This window comes from Ceratotherium simum, chromosome 3, assembly GCF_057802395.1.
Source record: "Ceratotherium simum simum isolate JZ-2026a chromosome 3, ASM5780239v1, whole genome shotgun sequence".
NCBI lineage: Eukaryota > Metazoa > Chordata > Mammalia > Perissodactyla > Rhinocerotidae > Ceratotherium > Ceratotherium simum.
Genome location: NC_141902.1, coordinates 80,439,328 through 80,458,084, shown reverse-complemented (window position 1 = coordinate 80,458,084; position 18,757 = coordinate 80,439,328). Strand labels below are relative to the sequence as shown.

Sequence of the window (18,757 nt, the reverse complement as noted above, 5' to 3'; positions counted from 1 at the left end):
TAGTGATAGTTTTACTTCTTCCTTTCCAATTTGAATACCTTTTATTTCTTTTTCTTGCCTAATTGCTCTGGCTGGGACCTCCAATATTATCTTGAAGAGTGGCAGGTGTGTAAATTGGTGCAGCCACCATGGAAAACAGTATGGAGATTCCTCAAAAAATTGAAAATAGGACTACCATATGATCCAGCTATTTCACTTCTGGGTATTTATCCAAAGGACACAAAAACACTAATTTGAGAAGATATATGCACCTCTATGTTCATTGCAGCATTATTCACAATAGCCAAGACTTGGAAACAACCTTAGTGCCCATTGATGGATGAATGGATGAGGAAGATGTGGTATATATACATACAATGGAATACTGCTCAGCCATAAAAAAGATGAACTCTTGCCATTTGTGACAACATGGATGGATCTTGAGGGTGTTATGCTAAGTGAAATAAGTCAAAGAAAGACAAATACCGTATGATTTCACTCATATGTGGAAGATAAATACATACATACAGAGAACAGATTAGTGGTTACCAGAGGGGATGAGGGGTGGGGAGGATGAAAGAGATCAAGGGACACATGTATATGGTGAGGGATGGCAACTAGACTTTTGGTGGGGAACACAGTGTAGTCTATACAGAAGGCAAAATATAATGATGTACACCTGAAAAAAAGAATAGAACTCACCCTGAGCAATTGGATTGTAATTTAGTGCTCTTTTTCTCTTATCATCTCCTTGCCCCACAATGTAAACTCCTCTAGTCAATGTATGGATGGAGGAGTTATTCAGAATATGAAATCTTTTAAGAAAGAGAAATTCCGTGAGAAAGCTAAACCTCCGGCAGTGACTAGCAGGAATTTAATCTTATAGGGAAAAAAATTATGGGATTTTAATCATCTGCTGCTCTAGAATGTTATTCAGAGAGAAATAGTGAAGAACTTACCCCACTTCTGAATGTCAAGCACAAATTATGCATGAGGTAGGTAAGGACTTTCCTTAGTCAGCTCCCTCTGCAGGAGAGGGGGAAGGACTGAAAAGAGCCGGTACTTGCAGTTCCTCGTGCAAATGGTATGGAAATTGGAGGCAAGTTTTAGAGAACACAGTCAAGTCAGAGTAGAGATAGCAGTAAATATGGTGGCTCCCAGCTGGAGAATGTCCCTTAAAAGGAGGCAGCTTCCATGTTTGATTGGCTAGATTATTTGTAGAAAAGGTGCCATGTTGTGCTGCCTGCCTAGGAAACTCTTTAATTATAAGGCTTTGCCCTTCATGTAGAAGAGGGAAGTGTATAAAAGGCAAAGTGGGATCAAAGACTTGTACAGGCAGCAAGGTCCAGGGCTGTTGGAGGGCTCAACTTGTTACCCATCCCTGCCTTTGCCAGTGGTATCCTCATTGTACTCACTGTGTGTGGAAACTACCTCTGCAGAGCTGCTATCTCATTAAGGCATTAGATAGGCAAGATTTTCCTATTACCATCTAATATTTTCATTAGTTTTAACCTAGCAATCATAGTTATTTTAAATTGGCTGTCTGATAATTCCAACATCTGTGTCATATCTAAGTCTGGTCTGATGCTTGCTTTGTCTCTTCTGACTGTGTTTTTTCTTGCCTTTTAGCGTGCCTTGTAATTTTTTATTGAAGCCAGACGTGTTGTATCGGGTAATAGGAACTGGGGTAAATAGGCTTTAATGTCAGGTTTTATGTTAACCTGGCTAGGAGTGGGGCCCTATGTCATGTTTGTTGTAGCCGGGGGTGCCAGAGGCTTCAGACTCCTCCAGTGTCCTTGGTTTGCCTCCCCTCTCAACTTTGGGCTTCCCTCAGCACTCCTCCTCAGAGAAAGTCTGCGTCTTGCAGCTCTTTCAGCTGTAATCCAGTGTTGTCACCTGATGTCACACTGGAGCCCTGTTGGTGTGCTGGGAAGGTGTAGGGGAGGCCAGCAGTCTCTAATCTTCTAATTAAATCTCAGTCTTTCTGTGAGCCTGTGTCCCTGGGCTGTGACCTTCGTGTTTCTTAGTTTTGCCCATTCCCCACCCCCCAGCCCCCTTCCATACACACCATGATGAGATAGGAAGACTAAGGGGGCTGGAGTCAGAGAAGTGTTCATTCTCCAGGTGGGATAAGACTGGTAATGGTAAAGTCTTTTCCCTTGGAGAACAGGCCTTTGTTATGGAGAAGTTTCTGGGTGTATGTGACAATGGCTATTCTTACCCGCCCCCTGCCAGAGGCATGAGGGGGGTCTCTATTGACTCTTCACTGTGAGAACCTCGTGGGGTTCCTGAAAGTAACAGTCAGAACATGTAGGGGCTTCCTAAGACTATGACTGTCACTCTCAGGCTGTTGCACACACAGTGTCTGGCAATTTGTCCAAATTACCATTTAAGTGTTCCTGCCAGTTTACGGCTCCAGCGGCTTCTACTCCAGGTACACAGATCTCAGCTGTGCCTCTGGATTTGTTTCGCTCTCCAGATTTTGTGGTGGCGATTTGCCCAAGATAAGTCATTGATTTTCAGTTTGTTCAGCTTTTTCTTCTTGTAAGGATGGGAGTGATGACTTCCAAGCTCTTTACATGTTAGAACTGAAACTAGAAGTCTGTTCATTAGTTTTATCATTCTTACTTGAAATGTGAAAAATGTCCTATCCATGGTCCCTTGGTCTGGGTGGGGTTTTGCCTGCTGGGCTTCAGAGGCACATGTCTCCCTTCTAGCATCCTGAAGGTCTCTCAGCTGTGCCTGTGTCAGAGGTGTGATTAAATCAGCCAAATCTGGTGGTAGAGCAGCTAATGGGCTCCTGGCCCAGTGTCTGAATTGCCTGATAAACTTGGGCAGTCTGCTTAGCCTCCCCCTGCCCCATGGATCTCAGTTTTCTCTGCTGAAAAATGGGGGAATTAGACCATAGTCCCTGGGGTCCTGCCCTTTTAAAAAGTCTTACCAGTATCCACTCTTAAAGGGGATGATTTCCTGCTGCTTGTGATTTGATTTGATTTTTTTGATTCATGTAGAACAATGGTTTTTATAGTGTGGACTCTTGGGGGTCCTCAAGACCATTTTAGGTGCCCATGAGGTCAAAACTAATTTCATAACAATACTAAGATACCATTTGCCTTTTTCACTGCACTGACATTTGCACTGATGGTGCGAGAGCAGTGGTGGGTAAGACTGCTGGCGCCTTAGCATTAATCAGGTGGACCCAGAGGGTACTAGTAGTAGTCATGTTCTCCACCAGCTGGCAGTCTCAGTGAAGGGTATTCCATTTCCGTTGAGGAATGTCTTTGACCAAGCAGTAAAGTTAATTTGATTAACTCTTAATCCCTTTGAGTGTGTACCTTTTTAATATGCTGTGGGATGGAAATTGAGAGTATCTTACTGCATACCGAAGTGCTGTGATTGAATTGAGGAAGAGCACTTCTGCAATTTGTTTGAGCTGAATCAGCAGCTTTTTTCTTGGAACACTGTTTTTACCTGAAAGATTGACTGACAGCCAAACTATGGGTATTTAGTCTTGGTTATTTGACAGACATTTTCTTGAAAATGAATAAAGTTCACTTATCACCTTAAAGAAAACAACGGACAGTATTTATGGCAAGTTACAAAATTTGAGCTTTCAAGTGAAAATTAGAATTTTGAAAAGCTTGTATTTGCCACTGTGACATGGACAGTTTTCCAATATGCAAAGACTTTTTTGAGATCAGTGGAGATATTAACAAAAGTGATTTTTTGATGTCATTATAATGAAATGGGTCAACATTTGGAAGATTGCGTAACCCAGTGAATCAGTGTTTTACAAACAACTAATACACAGTGTTACTAAATCATGCATGGGTTAAAGATCCATTCAAAGGGCAAGATAGAGCAATGGATTTTCATGTGAAAGAGTACAAAAAGTTCATTGATTTGGTTTCAGATTCCACATTGCAACTAACCTTTAAAAAACACCACTTGTCGAGTTTTGATGGACTATCGGAGAAGATCCATGATGATCTAAAAAGGCTATTAAAATATTCCTTCCTTTCCCAAGTACAAATGTGAGTGAGGCTGGATTTTCTTCAGCTACTTCAATCAAGACAGTATGTTACAACAGGTGAAATGCAGAAGCAGATCTATGAATCCAGCTGCCTTCTATGAAGCCAGACCTTAAGAGATATTTGCAAAAATGTAAAACGGTGCCACTCTTTTCATGAAATCTTTTTTGTTTTGGAAAGCACTGCTTTTTTTTTCATAAAAATTTATTTCAACTAACTAATTTATTAGTTATTTTTAAATGAATCAATAAATATTTTTTAATTTCTCAATTTTCATTTCTAAATATGGTAAATATAGATAGATATAACCCACACAAACTTCTTTGAGGTCCTCTAATTTTAAGAGGTCCTAAAACTAAAAAATTGAGACCCAGTGATGGACAATTTCTACTTTCAAATTGTGAAGGACACCCTGTTAGCCTAGTGTTTTAGAGTTTGATGAATCTCTAATATACTTCTGTTCACAGTTATAATCTGTGGATAAAATGAAATGTTTTAAATTACTGCTGGCCCTATGCCAGCATATTTACTACCTAGGATCTGTAGAGATCAATGATTCTTGAAATGTGTCTATAAAATTGTAGTTCTATCACATGCTGTAGGGAGAAAACAGGTTCATTATTCAGATAGTTTGGAGGACTAGGACCCTGGATTCTAGATCCCAGCTTCAGAGATTCACCATGCACAGTAGTGTATCAGAGGTGCCAAGACATCCTTGAGTAAATTAACTATTTAACTTAGTTCACTAAACAGCTTACTTTTATACAGCATCTTTTATTCCTGTGACAAGCTCTGGTATAGATTATTCTTAAGGCAGAGAACGTGCTAGTTGGGTTTGAGTTTAATATCCAGAGGAGTCTGAGTTGATGCAGTGATCTGTGTTACTAGTAGCTGCCATCCAAAGACTTGAAGAAACCACTAGTTATGCTTCAGCAGTGTGTAAAAGGCAGGTCTAGGTTGTATTTCGATTTGTATTTTTTAAGGAATTAAATGGCTCATATTTCTAGGAGAAAAAGATTAGATAGATGAGAATTGAATTGGGTGAACTGTTTTATGGGAGGCTTAATCTGTCAAGTACTTAAGCTTATTGCTTTCTAGAACGTCAGTCATAGTAAAAATACTGTTTTATAAACACTGCAGTAACCTGAAATATGTTTCTATTTAAATTTCAGTAAAGTCAAGTACTGTGTTTTAGCTGCAGAAGTTAAACTTTAAAAACAAAATTTCAAACTTTGAAAAAGTAAGAATACAAGTCATAACTCCTTTTTTTTAATTGTAAGAAAATGAGATTTAGGCTATGGCTTTCTCAGCTAAATCCAGTACAGCGACATGCATGTGAGCAGATGATCACATAAAACAATGCCTCTACATCAAGTGCCCTTACTCCTGTGTTCCTTTCAAATGCTTCTTTAATCAGTTTCTTTGATTTTTCCTTTGTAGGATGACTTACCAAAACAGTGTTACCTAGTGTAACTCTTTGGAGAAATAATTTGTGTAACACATTTAACTAAGGCTATATTTGTTTGTTTGTTTTTGTGAACAAGATTAACCAATGCCAATCCTCCTCTTTTTGCTGAGGAAGATTGGCCCTGGGCTAACATCTGTGCCCATCTTCCTCTACTTCATATGGGACGCCGCCATAGCGTGGCTTGACAAGCAGTGCGTCAGTGCGCCCCCAGGATCCGAACCTGCGAACCCTGGGCTGCCGCAGTGGAGCGCACGCACTTAACTGCTATACCACCAGGCCCTCCCCTAACTAAGGCTACTTTTGATTGTTGATTTTTTCCTAATTAAGGATTTTGCCAGACATCTACATTTTCAGTCCCAATTATTAAAATCACTTTCAGAAATAAATAAATAGTATACAGTTTTAAGTCAAATTACACCACATTTTAAGGTTCTTTGATATAGAAAGTATTACTTTATTCTGTAATTTTTTCATTGTATTTGTATTACTTTCTATTTTTGGTGTAGGCTTCTGGAGATTTCTTGTCATTTGTTAGAAAGCAATATACGGTTTTGTTTGGCTTAGTGCAAGTAGAAAATACAAGTCAAAGCTCCTTTGCCTCTGAAAAAAATGTAACTAATGGATAAATGTCATCAAGGCTGATACTGTATACCTTTGGATTCTATCTAAGAGTTAAATCAGAGTAGCCTTTTATTTTACATACCATAATTTTTATTTTAAGATGAGCTAGAATCTGCCTTTGTCCTATAAGATTTGTGTAACACATTTCGTACTTGGTCCCTGTGAAGGGAATTTAGAGGCAAGAGCAAAGGGATAAAATGTGTTTATTGTAGGATTTTAAAATGGGAAGCTGAGATAAAACAAAGAGGTATTGGGAGACCATTCAAGATGTTGACCTAAGATGAGAAGTGCTCGAAGGAACAAGTCAGACTGAATAAAGCAATCCACAGGAAGCTGAATCTTCCTTTTTGCTTCTTCACTCCTGCACCTCCACCTCCAGTCTCTACCCCTCTCTCCCCGGAAGAAGAACCTGGAACTTTGCTTTGCTTTTATTTTGTTCACTTGGGTTATGTAAAAATGTTTTCCTCTCTATCTACCTTTACAAATATTTTATCCAAATAAATAAATTTAGTTTATGGTAAATGCAGTAATGCAATGTCAAAAGGAAGTGGTTTCAGGTATTTAATTTTCTGAATTATGCTGCTTCCCTGGTTTTGTAATTTATAATAGACCAGACCCTTCAAAAGCTGATTTCCTATTTTATACCAGCCCAATTATTACTAATGATGGGCTTCTTTACCAAGTGGAAAGACTCATAACCCTTTGAACTATTATGTAATTCCATTGTAGTTCATTAGTGTGAATGTCTTGTAGTGTTTCTGCATCACCCAAAGTGTTTATAATTCCTTAAATTACACTCTCTAGTGTGATGTCCCCCAGGTCTCCTCTGTTACAGTCTCACGGACAAGGCAGTTGTTACTTAACAGGGTAGGAGTGATTTTCTAAGACACGTGTTAAACATTGTGCACGTGTGTGTTGATTTTTTGCTTTCATTCCCTTTAGTCTCTTGCTCTGCCTTCTTTTCCTCTGCAGTGCCCCCTCCTCTTCCCTTGCCCCTTCAATCTTTGGGACAGTGCATTTTCGAGTACATAGTAGGTAAATACTTTTAAGTGATGTGTTGACAAGAAAATAAGTACCTCTTTTTCAATCATAATCTTCTGTTCCTAAAATGATATTCCTGAAAAAATAGCTCCTTAGTCTTAGAGATAAGAGTACTTACAGTGAGTAGTCCTTATTACTCTTTATTATTTAGCACACTTTTGACTCAATGCTGCTACATGGCAGGATGAGTTAATATCTGTATGTTTATGTATAATGACGTTCCTTCATCACCGCACGTCTTTTTATACAGTTATTAAACTTCTCACATTTCTGCCTGATTCAAGTCATGCAGTGATTTCCACAATATGTTTTCCATCAATTTGCCCAGGACTATTTCCCAATAATGGATTACCAGTTGCTCCTTTACTGTTAAGCTATCAACTAGTTTCCTTACTATCTTAACACCAGGAAGATGGAGACTTCTTCAGCTTCCAGGAAGGAGACCTCTACTTTTCTTGGAAGGAGAAATAAACATTATCCTTAGCATTATTTAAAAATTACTATTTTAACATTTATTTACCAAATACTTATATAGCTGTTACTATGTGCCAGGTATTATTCTAAGCACTTTACCAAAATTAACTCTTTATGCTTGTAAAAGCATTTGATGTAGGTGGTGTTATCCTCAGTTCATAGATAAGGAAACCGAGGCAGGAGACTGAGTAGTTTGCCCAGGGTCACACTTGTTGTAAGTGGTGGGGCTGGGAGTGAAACCCTGGCGGGCTGGCTCCAAAGTTGAAGCTTTTAACCACTATGAAACACCTCTACCATTAAAGGTCGTTCTGCAGACAGGAATTACACACAGTCAAGAAATCTTTGAAAGATCAGATTCTCCCAAAATATGGAAAGATTGCCAGAGCACACTGCTTAAGGAGAAGAAAAATTAGTAGCAAGTTGAGTAAAACTTTCCGATATTTAGGCATAAAAAGTGCATTTTTCTCTGGGAAAGGCCTGTGCAGAGATAACTTCTGAGGATGGTAGTATTTCTGTAGTTGCGTCCCTTGAATGAAAGTTGCTAGCTTGTCTTTGTCCTCTTGCATTTTATCATAGACAATGAGGAGAGCCAGTGACACTTCCAATATTCTGCCTGGGAAATCTTCTTAACTACATCATTAGGGTATTTCCTAGTTTCCACATTATGACAGATGACTATTGTGCCAAATTTTCTACCACGAATAGAAGGCTCCCCTTTCCTCCAGCTTCTAGTAACATTTTAAAAACTTCCCTTTGAGCCCTGACCAACAGCTTCCTCAAAGCCCTTCCCATCTGCCTGGTACCAGTGACAAAGCCACATATTTTAGATTTTTTTTTTTATGGCAACACCCTACTTCCAGGTCCCAGAATCTCACTCGGTTATCTGATGTTGCAAAATTTAGTGGCTTAAAACAGTAATAGTCATTTATCTTGCTTCTATGCTCTATACAGTGTCATCTGGAGTCGCTTGACTGGGGCCTCTCCACTTTCAAAATGGTTTACTCAGATGGCTGGCAAGTTGGTGCTGGCAGTTGGCTGGGAGCTCAGCTGGGACTGTTGGGCAGTGTCTTCAGTTCCTTTTTGTAGACTGCTTGGACTTTGTCGCATGGCGGTAGCTGTGTTCCAAGAGTGAATGTCCCAGGAACCAGGCGAAAGTCATATCCCCTTTTATGACTTAGCCATAGCAATCACATAGCATCATTTCCACTGTAGTCACAAGTTCACCCAGTTTCAAGGAGAGGGAACCTAGACTCCATCTCTTAACGATGGGAGTATCTAGTCACATTGTAAAAAGGACCATGAGGCATAGGAGATATTGTGGTCATTTTTGGAGAGTGCAATCTGCTGCAAAACAAGACTATCAGAAAATCCCCCATTACATAACCTTTTGTCTTGATCCTTCTTTTTTTCTTAGCTAAGCAAATTCCAGTAATTTAGTTTTTCTACTTTGTTGGATGATACGTTTTCAGTTAAGTATGCATGTATACTTATGTCAACTTTATCCGTTATCTATTTTTTGCCTAAATACATCGTGGTTGTTCTTTTTTTTTTTTTTTTTTTTTAATTTTTTGTTTATTGCAGTAACATTGGTTTATAACATTGTAAAAATTTCAGGTGTACATCATTGTACTTCTATTTCTGCATGGACTACATCATGTTCACCACCAAAATACTAATTACAACCCATCACCACACACATGTGCTGAATTACCCCTTTCACCCTCCTCCCTCCCCCCTTCCCCTCTGGTAACCACCAATCCACTCTCTGTCCCTATGTGTTTGTTTATTGTTGTTATTATCTACTACTTAATGAAGGAAATCATACGGTATTTGACCTTCTCCCTCTGACTTATTTCACTTTACATTATACCCTCAATGTCCATCCATGTTGTCACAAATGGCTGGATTTCATCGTTTCTTATGGCTGAGTAGTATTCCATTGTGTATATATACCACAGCTTCTTTATCCATTAGTCCCTTGATGGGCACTTAGGTTGCTTCCAAGTCTTGGCTATTGTGAATAACGCTGCAGTGAACACAGGGGTGCATGTACCTTTGCAAATTGGTGTTTTCAAGTTCTTTGGATAAATACCCAGCAGTGGAATAGCTGGATCATATGGTAGTTCTATCCTTGATTTTTTGAGGAAAAAAATACTGTTTTCCATAGTGGCTGCACCAGTTTGCACTCCCACCAGCAGTGTATGAGAGTTCCCTTTTCTCCACATCCTCTCCAACACATATTGTTTCCTGTCTTGTTAATTATAGCCATTCTGACGGGCGTGAGGTGATATCTCATTGTAGTTTTGATTTGCATTTCCCTGATAGTTAGTGATTTTGAACATGTTTTCATGTGTCTGTTGGCCATCTGTATATCTTCTTTGGAGAAATGTCTGTTCAGGTCTTTTGCCCATTTTTTAATTGGGTTGGTAGTTTTTTTGTTGTTGAGATGCATGAGTTCTTTATATATTTTGGAGATTAAGCCCTTATCAGATGTATGGTTTGCAAATATCTTCCCCCAATTGTTAGGTTGTCTTTTCGTTTTGTTGATGGTTTCCTTTGCTGTGCAGAAGCTTTTTAGTTTGATGTAGTCCCATTTGTTTATTTTTTCTATTGTTTCTCTTGCCCGGTCAGATGTGGTGTTTGAAAAGATGTTGCTAAGACCGATGTGGAAGAGCGAACTGCCTATGTTTTCTTCTAGAAGTTTCATAGTTTCAGGTCTTACATTCAAGTCTTTAATCCATTTGGAGTTAATTTTTGTGCATGGTGTAAGGTAAGGGTCTACTTTCATTTTTTTTTTTTTGAAAAGAACCTGCCATCTATTAGGAAAGTCAAATTCTTTTAAAAAAAGAATATTCACATCTAATTCGTATTCTGGTTTTCATTTGCAGATCAAATACTTGTAAGCATTTATTGAAAAATGACAGTGATAATTTATTCTCTTCCTAATGGTAGCCCACGAATGGTGATGAAAAATAATTCAAAAACAGTTTGGAAAGTGATTTGCTGTTGACATGGGTGTGTTTTGCAATGAGTGGACTGTTTTATACTTTAAGGACAAGCCTATTAAATATTCATTCATTCAACTAGTATTTGTTGAGTATTGTGTTAGACGTTGGGCTTTCATTGGCAGCCAGAAGTGGTCCTGCCCTCGTGGAACATGTCATATAGTGAGGAAGATGGGCGTGAGTAGGTAATCACCAAACAGATGTAAAATCATAACCTTGTTAAGCGCTATGGTGGGAAGGAGCTCTGAATATCTGATGGGCACCTGACCTCATCTCCCCTAATAAAGTGCCCTTTTAGCAGAGATCTGGAAGATGGAGAAGACATAATCTTGCTGAGAGATGTGAGTGTGTGTGTCACAGCCACGCACAGATCCTTATGCAGACATCTGCAGATAACACATACATGCCCGTAATTTACAGACATTTCTAGGATAGCAGTGGCTTCTGCTGTACTTCTATTAAGAGACCATGTGTTAACTCTTGGAAAGCACATGTTCATACACACTTTACAGAACAGTGGTCTGAGTTTTAAGGAGACTTTTTCATTTGTGAAGAATTACTTAATTTTGAATAATGATGATCACTATAAATAATTATAATTCAAATAAGGGATGAAGTACTAAGTATAGCAGTGGTTCTCCATGGCCTGGGGACCCCTGGAGTTCTCCGAGACCCTTTCAGGGTATCTGAGGTCAAAATGATTTTCATAATAATACTAAGACATTATTTATCTTTTTCACATTCCTTCTTTCATGAGTGTAAGTGGACTTTTCCAGAGACTAGATGATGTGATTTCATCACAGCAGATTGAATGCAGAAGCAAATATGCGAATTCAACTATCTCATCTGTTATGCCCGCCAGACCTTTAAAAGCTTTGCAAAAATATGAAAGAATACCATTCTTCTCACTATTTTTTTGTTGTTGTTTTCATAACTATGTTATGTTAACATGTAAATGTTTGTTTTATTATTATTATTATTATTATTTTTTGGTGAGGAAGATTGGCCCTGAGCTAACATCTGTGCCAGTGTTCCTCTATTTTGTATGTGAGATGCCGCCACAGCATGGCTTGATGAGTGGTATATAGGTCCACGCCTGGGATCCAAACAGACCGCAGGCCGCTGAAGCAGAGTGCGCGAACTTCACTACGCCACCAGGCCGGCCCCTATTTTTATTATTTTTAAATGAGCTAATGAGTATTTCTAAAATTTCTGTTTTAATTTCTAATACCGTAATTATTGATAGATATAATCCACATAAACAGAAGTTCTTTTAGGTCCTCGATAATTTTTAAAAGTACAAAGAGGTTTTGAGACCAGGAAGTTTGAGCACTGCTGAAGTATGGCATTCTGCTTGACTTTGAGCATGTTACTTAATCTCCCTGAGATGTAAGGAGTCTGTAAAATGGGGATAATGATCAAAGTACTTCCCTCATAAAAGGATTAAACGAGTTAGTATATGTCAAGAGCTTATAAGAATACTTGGCACAGAGTAAGCATTGAACATATGTTATCTTTTATTATTATTACCATTTAATATGAAAGCAGAATTTGTGTGAATCCAAGCGCTACTGGGGCACTGTTGCTAAGGATTTTTGCTTGTGTTTGTGGTCATCTGTATTGTTTTGGTAAAGCACAGTATTCGAAAGTGAAAGAAATTGGAGTTTGTAGTTTTTCTTTTTGAGTTGGGTTATAGCAGAGGTTATTGGCAGATAGATGGTCAGGGTGTGAGGTTTGAAGAGACAGATTCAGACTAGTTTGGGGTTCTTTTTTCACCCTTCTCCCTGCCCTCCCGGTCTACGCCCTCGTCCAGGATGCCTTCATCCTGACAGCCAAGGTTCTGCTTTGTCCAGAGTCACGGTGAGCAGGTGGGCAGATGTCTTTTGGGAAAGCTCCCCAGAGATGGTCTTACATGTCTAGGCTCCAGTGTCCTACACAGTGAGCTGAAAGGAGGAGTCATGTTAGAGGGCGTCCTGTTCGGTCCCCTCAGAAAGATGGAAAAACTGAGGCCCAGGGAATGATTTGCTCACAGAGGTTCACCCAGCATATCAGAGGCCTAGCCAGGATGAGAACTGGCATTGTGATTTGTAATGGAAAGAATAGCAGGCTCAAAATCAGAACTGGTTTTAGTCTCAGTCATCTGACATTGAGCAATTTACTTAAATCCGCATACTTAGTGTCCTTATTTGTAAAATGAAGGTGAAAATATCACCCATCTCAGGGTCGTGAAGAGGATTAAATGAGATATCACATGAAGTTACCCAGGACGCATCCTCTTGGTAGGAGTATCTCTAATCCTTTGTATGTAAAGTCCGTAGACAGACACTTCCCAGTGAAATGAACAATTCTTTTCAGAACCTAAAAGCCCACCTTGTGTATTGTGCTTTGTAGCTTTGTAACATTTTCTTTTTTCTGTCTTTTTAGGACAGCCCAGAAACTTGCAGGACCTGTGCCGAATTAAAATTCGACAATGTATAGGCCTTCAAAACCTAAAGCTACTTGATGAACTACCAATTGCCAAGGTCATGAAAGACTACTTAAAACACAAATTTGATGATATCTGATATACACAGAACTGTGAGCAAGATTAGGAGTTATATTCCAGATACTTAAAAGGCTTTTCGCCTTGCACAAAGTATATCCTATGCAATTTCTGATTTGCTGTGAAGTCAGAAAGCAGGTATACACTTTTAGGTTTTTTGTTTGTTTGTTTGTTTGGTTTTCATTGTAGGGGAGGGATTTTTTTATATATATAAACACACACACCACATGCTTGAAGGTCTTAATTTGGTTTCTTGGTCCAAGTTTAAGAGGTCCAAGCTTTCTATACAATATTGCATTTACAAAAATTGTTTTTCCAAAATGACACAAGCAGGTTTGGAGTGGAGAATTTACCCTTTCCAAATTTATGGTTTCATTGGCGTGCACGATCTTATAAACCAGCAGAGCACTTGTTAGAGTTTGGAGGCACAGCTTCACCCAGGGGAGTCCTGGGTTCTACTGGAAAATGCCCTAAGAAATTTTTAAGGTAGTGCTGTCGCCTCATTCATTCTTAATGAGTACAAATTGGCTGTTTCAAACTGTTCTTCTCCTGATTAACGTAGCTTTCAGATGACATAAATCCAGTACCTCTGCTTTCCTGTTGGTGTGCTCTTGTTTTTAACTTATTTTTTTAACAACTGTAGTACACTACCCAGAGACATTGGGTCTCAACTTCTGTCTCTAGTTGAATTGTGCTTTTAAAAAAATTAATGGGAAAGAAAATAACTTTATAAAGCCAGTGTATTCTGTTTTTAAAACAGTGCCTCCAGTGCAATACTCTTTCTGGTGTATTTTATCCATTATTTCACTTGACGTTCCTCATTCTGTAGCCGGCTTTGACGTGCCCGTGAGAACAGGAACCGCCACTTCAATTTTAATTGCACAACTTTAGTATGTCAGTCACAATTTCCATTTTAAGCTTGTCTTTTACTTCACTTTAAGCAGAAAATTTCATATCCTGGTGATAGGGTATTCCCTAAAAATAGCCCAAAATATTGTTAAACCATTTGGCTTTAATGCTTAAATAATTTGAGGTGGTTTCATGGTGTTTTTTTCTTCCCAATTAAAAAAAAATTTCTAAAGAGTAAAATTTCTAGTGGGTGCACATTTGTAAATCTGGTTAATTCCTAATATGCTAATTAAACATTTTCTATCTATTTTAAGGCTATACACAGTGAAGCTCTTCGGGACATTATTTTATTTTCTGGGTTGATTGGGCATATGTTTGCAGTATAAACATGGATATGATAAAGTGTCAACAATGGAAAAGGTTCCAGAGGCATCAGGGATCTATGATGATGCCCTTGGAGATATGTTCTGTGCTTGATTTGTCATCATATTAGTTTCAGAAGAACCTTTTCAGATATCCCAGTATTGTTCTTAGTGCTTTGGGAAATTTCAAAATATTTACACACTAGTAATAAATTTGTTAACCAGAAGTTTACAAGATGAAGGGCTTCTCTTGTCTGAATTTCTAGTTTTAAGTCATTAAGTATAAAACTATTTTCACCTGAAAAGTATAACTAAGCCGAATTAGGAGTCTACTCTGGCTTTCCCTTTTTTCAGAGCCAACAGTGATATTTTCTCAAGCACAAAGTTTGTTCTCTTGGGTGCAGAGTGGCTATGGCATTGGAGTATCTGATTTGCTTGTGCCTGGGCAGTGCACATGTTTCTGAAGAATGGGGAGCTTTGGAAAAAGGATGATTTGGGAGATCACTGATGGGGTACACAGACTCTTTTGCAGGGAGCCAGTGAAAGTGTGGCCAGTTTTGTAACCATCCCAAAACTGTAACTGGAGTCTGGTGGCTAGAATGGTCTTTTTCCCCATAAAAGTACCTCCAAAAAGTTATCTTCCGAGAGAGAGTCCCTTGTGAAGATAGGAGCTGAGCTGTGTTCTCATTCTTTAAACCCATACCCAGGTCAGAGCTAAGACACTTGAGCAGCATCAGGGACATGGCATGGCCAGCAATGAATTGAGTGTCACTTCTCCCTAAAACCCCAGGCCCAGGGAGACGAGGAGATGGGAGGGCACCTGGGGTCCTGCACTCCGAGCAGTAATGTTAGTGTTATGTTCACACAGGGCTTATTTCCTCATATGTGTGTTTTAATTTATTCAGTTAGTTTAAAATGATTTTCTTTCCCCAGCCATTCAAAGGTTTCCAAACTAAGTTAGCCACTGGGTTTGAGTCAGGGAATTCCAAGTAAAAAGATCAGATTAAGGTAAATTCTTTGTTCTATATTGCTGCTGTGACTTCAGAAAAAAAATTATGAGAGCTCATCCTGGAATTGAAATTTCTATTTAATGAAGAAGTATATAATTCCATTATTTATTGTTTGAGGTTTGATTTATCTGGAAGCTTAAAAAGAATGTTTTATTTTTGTTGTTAATAAAATCCCAATCACATATCATTTAACAATAACTAAAATGTCTTGAAGTTGGTAACTGGTGGAAAACGGGAATAAACATGCAGGTCCGCATTTGAATTTGTTTGGAGAGAAGCATTCTGTGGTCACATAATGAGTAGAGAGAACAAGTATTTTCAGAAAATCAAATGATTGGTTTTTCCAGAATCTTGACTGAAATGTGCAGAATAGTATCAAATTTGTCACTGATCCTTCTATGTTTCTTTTGAAATTTATTATTTAAGCCTATTACTGAACCTTTAGAAAAATATATTTGGCAAGTACACCAAAGAAACCAGCTCATAAACGATTATGATCATTAATGAACTGCAAACCTCATCTTTTGAAAACAGAAGAATTTTTTTGTGTAAATATTTGTGTTTATAAATGTACAGCAGAGTAAGAGTGTTTTTTAGATTATTTAATTCTCATATTTCTAAACTATTTACTACAGAATAATCCACGCTTGTTAGTTTGGAGGACTTGACTGTTTTGTTTTTTAATTCATTATCAGTCATGCTTGGAACAGCATTTCCGCTAGAGAATTCAGTGTTCTGCCAGTAGCAAGAGTACACATCTGGAGCGTGAGGGAGTCTAGTGTGATTTGTCAGATGCACACCCTAAGAGACAAGAATGTGTAGTTTAATTACCAGAGTGGACCATACAAAAATTGAGATTCTAACTTTCCTGCAGAATTGCTCATTAGCCCAGAATGTGATTGGGATGAGGCCCTTTGCCTACAAATTTAGCTTTCATGTAACTCCTAGTGTGTTATATCATACTGTATTTTGTTCTTCCTTTGTAATGTAAGTTTTGCTTTGGGTCAATTTGAATTAAAAAAAAAAACTTAAATCTGGTTTAAAACATACTGGAATTGTGTTTTATTTCTAGTCTGCCTTAACTTTTTAATATTTCCAGCTATTTGGTGAAAAGAAACAAAAGTCTTTCACTCATCAGCATTTTGGATAATTAGGAATTGTGTAAGAGTGTGATACAGAAAACAGCACCATTTTAGATCAGATAAGGCAGTTCTTACCCCTCCTCCCCCTTTAATGCATTCTGTAAATACCAACCAACAAAAGACTATCGCATCCTTAAGTGTGCTGATCCAGCCCTGAGCCTTCTGGGCCCTATTCACCTCTGCCTCATGCCTGCCACACCTTGATTGAGGGCAGAGTTTGGACCACAGCTTTTCTAAGCACAGAACAGTAAATGCAGTTAAAACAATGAATTTGAGATAGTTTATTAGCCTGCAGGAGATAGAAGCAAAATAACTTTGATTTCACACTTCCTCTGTATAACATAAGCAGAGCTCAATTGAGGAGAGACCTCAAACTAGTATGAATGGTGGTATGCTAAGGAAAAGGGAGGATAGACGATTTAGCACCCCACGCAGAAATTCTCTGTTTCTCAACTGTAACCTTGTTGCAGACTTGTCCAGGGTTTGGCACAAATGAAGGCCAAGAATGGGACATTTGAAACTATTCCTAACGATCAGCAGGGGAGTTCAGATGTGAAAAATAGCTGTGTTGCTTGGAAATCTTGAGGTCATTCCTTTTCCAATATGATGTAAGTAGTGTATTGTTTTTTCAGCTGAAAGACAATTTACAAAAGTGGCTTACCAGCTATTGATAAAACAGATTATCTACTTGATAAAAAAATATTTCCACATTTCATGTGGTTGAGTTTCAAAGATGAAAGAAAAGACTTGTATCATCTGCTTGTATTTATGTAACGTAATGTAACTCTATGTTCTCTTAACACATCTTACAAATTTTGATGTTAGAATTTACGGTAGCTCATATACTAATAAAGATTTTAAATATACACTGCCGGATACTGATATTTAGGCTTGAGTTGATGTAGACTCCTAAGATATAAAGGTAATTTGTCTTTATTCTATCATTAGTTATTCTGTCATTACCAAAATCTCTCTTAAGTTTTAGATAGTCAAAACTAAGGGATCAGCCAGCATATGGCGCCACTGGATCTCACGACTTTTCTTGTATGCTGCTGGTAAATAGTGTTCATAGTTTTGTAATATATTTCTCTAAGATCATGGTACATTTTTTAGGTATTTATCTTCCAGAAGAACTGTCTGATTCCTGGGCGACAATTAACATTCTGAATCCCAATGGCAAAGACCGAGGTGATTTGCAGAAGATCTGACCATCACTGTGTGAATAAGACCCTGAACTAGCGCTGTTGCTGCAATGCTTGGTCTCTTGTCCTACAGGAGCATCTTACACCAAGTACTGAGATGGCTCTTTCCGTTTCATTCATTCACTTATGCCCAGAGGGCCTTGTGCTGAGTTTCAGTTGTGCTTCCACAAGCTAAGTGATTTATCAATTCTGAAGGACCCATGAACCACTAGGAGTAAGGGATCAGATTAAATCATGGAATCGTTTGTAGTTACTATAAATATATTTTAAATTAAATCTTAGTTTGTTCCAACATCTTAAAAATTACACTTAGAACCCTTTTATGTTTCCTTTTAACTGGGAAATTGTTTTTAAATTAATACAAATGTAATTTATTTTGTGTTACATTAAGTAGTAACGAACTGATTCACTTTTCTGTGAAATATCTTATGAATCAGAAAAGAGGTGGCTTAATGTGGACAATGGGATTCCGTTGATGTTGAGAAACTCGATTATGTGGCGAGTAGACTGACCTTTTGTGACTGACACAGAGGTAATCCAGCTGCAGATATTTCCTATTTTATCTGGCAAATGCAGTCATATTTTTCTTGCTGCTCAGTCTTGAGCTAATGTTGCTTTTCTTCCTCAGAAAGTTTTGGGTCAGGTCACTGCTCAGTTTTCTTTTTCTTTACTGAAAAAAAAGAACACTTGTAGGGCATGGACTTACTGTACATGACCATTTTATATTTCTCTAGAGGTTTTCTAGATTTTCCCTCTGTTATATCCGGCCACTTAACCCTTTAGTGAGATACACACACGTGCCCAAGATCCAGCCTGGGCCTCGCCAAATTGCTTTCATGTGCCGATTTTAAAGTTCCTGGATTGCTTGTCTTCCCTGCCTTACCTGGGTAGAGGTATAGCTTGATATCATTTAGGAAGAATACCTAATAAAGTAGTCTGGGCTACATCTGTTTCTCATCTTGGGTAGCACCAGAGAGGAACAAATTGCATTTCTTCCTGGTTTATTACCAGCATTTTTTTTTTTTTTTTTT

General features: G+C 38.3%; 1 protein-coding gene across 3 annotated transcripts in view; it reads left to right on the top strand.

The window, feature by feature from the left end:
* Positions 1–16,431, top strand: part of ASB7 (ankyrin repeat and SOCS box containing 7) — a 53,359-nt gene extending 36,928 nt beyond the window's left edge. For 2 of the 3 annotated variants that reach the window (XM_087428859.1, XM_087428858.1), the window contains exon 6: positions 10,246–10,447. In XM_087428859.1, coding sequence (XP_087284985.1) covers positions 10,246–10,388 — 143 coding nt within the window. In that variant the 3' untranslated portion in view covers positions 10,389–10,447. Of the gene's footprint in view, positions 1–10,245; positions 10,448–13,043 lie in introns of those variants that run through there. The other variant, XM_004431891.3, reaches the window with a different exon arrangement.
* The last annotated feature ends 2,326 nt before the right edge of the window (positions 16,432–18,757 follow it).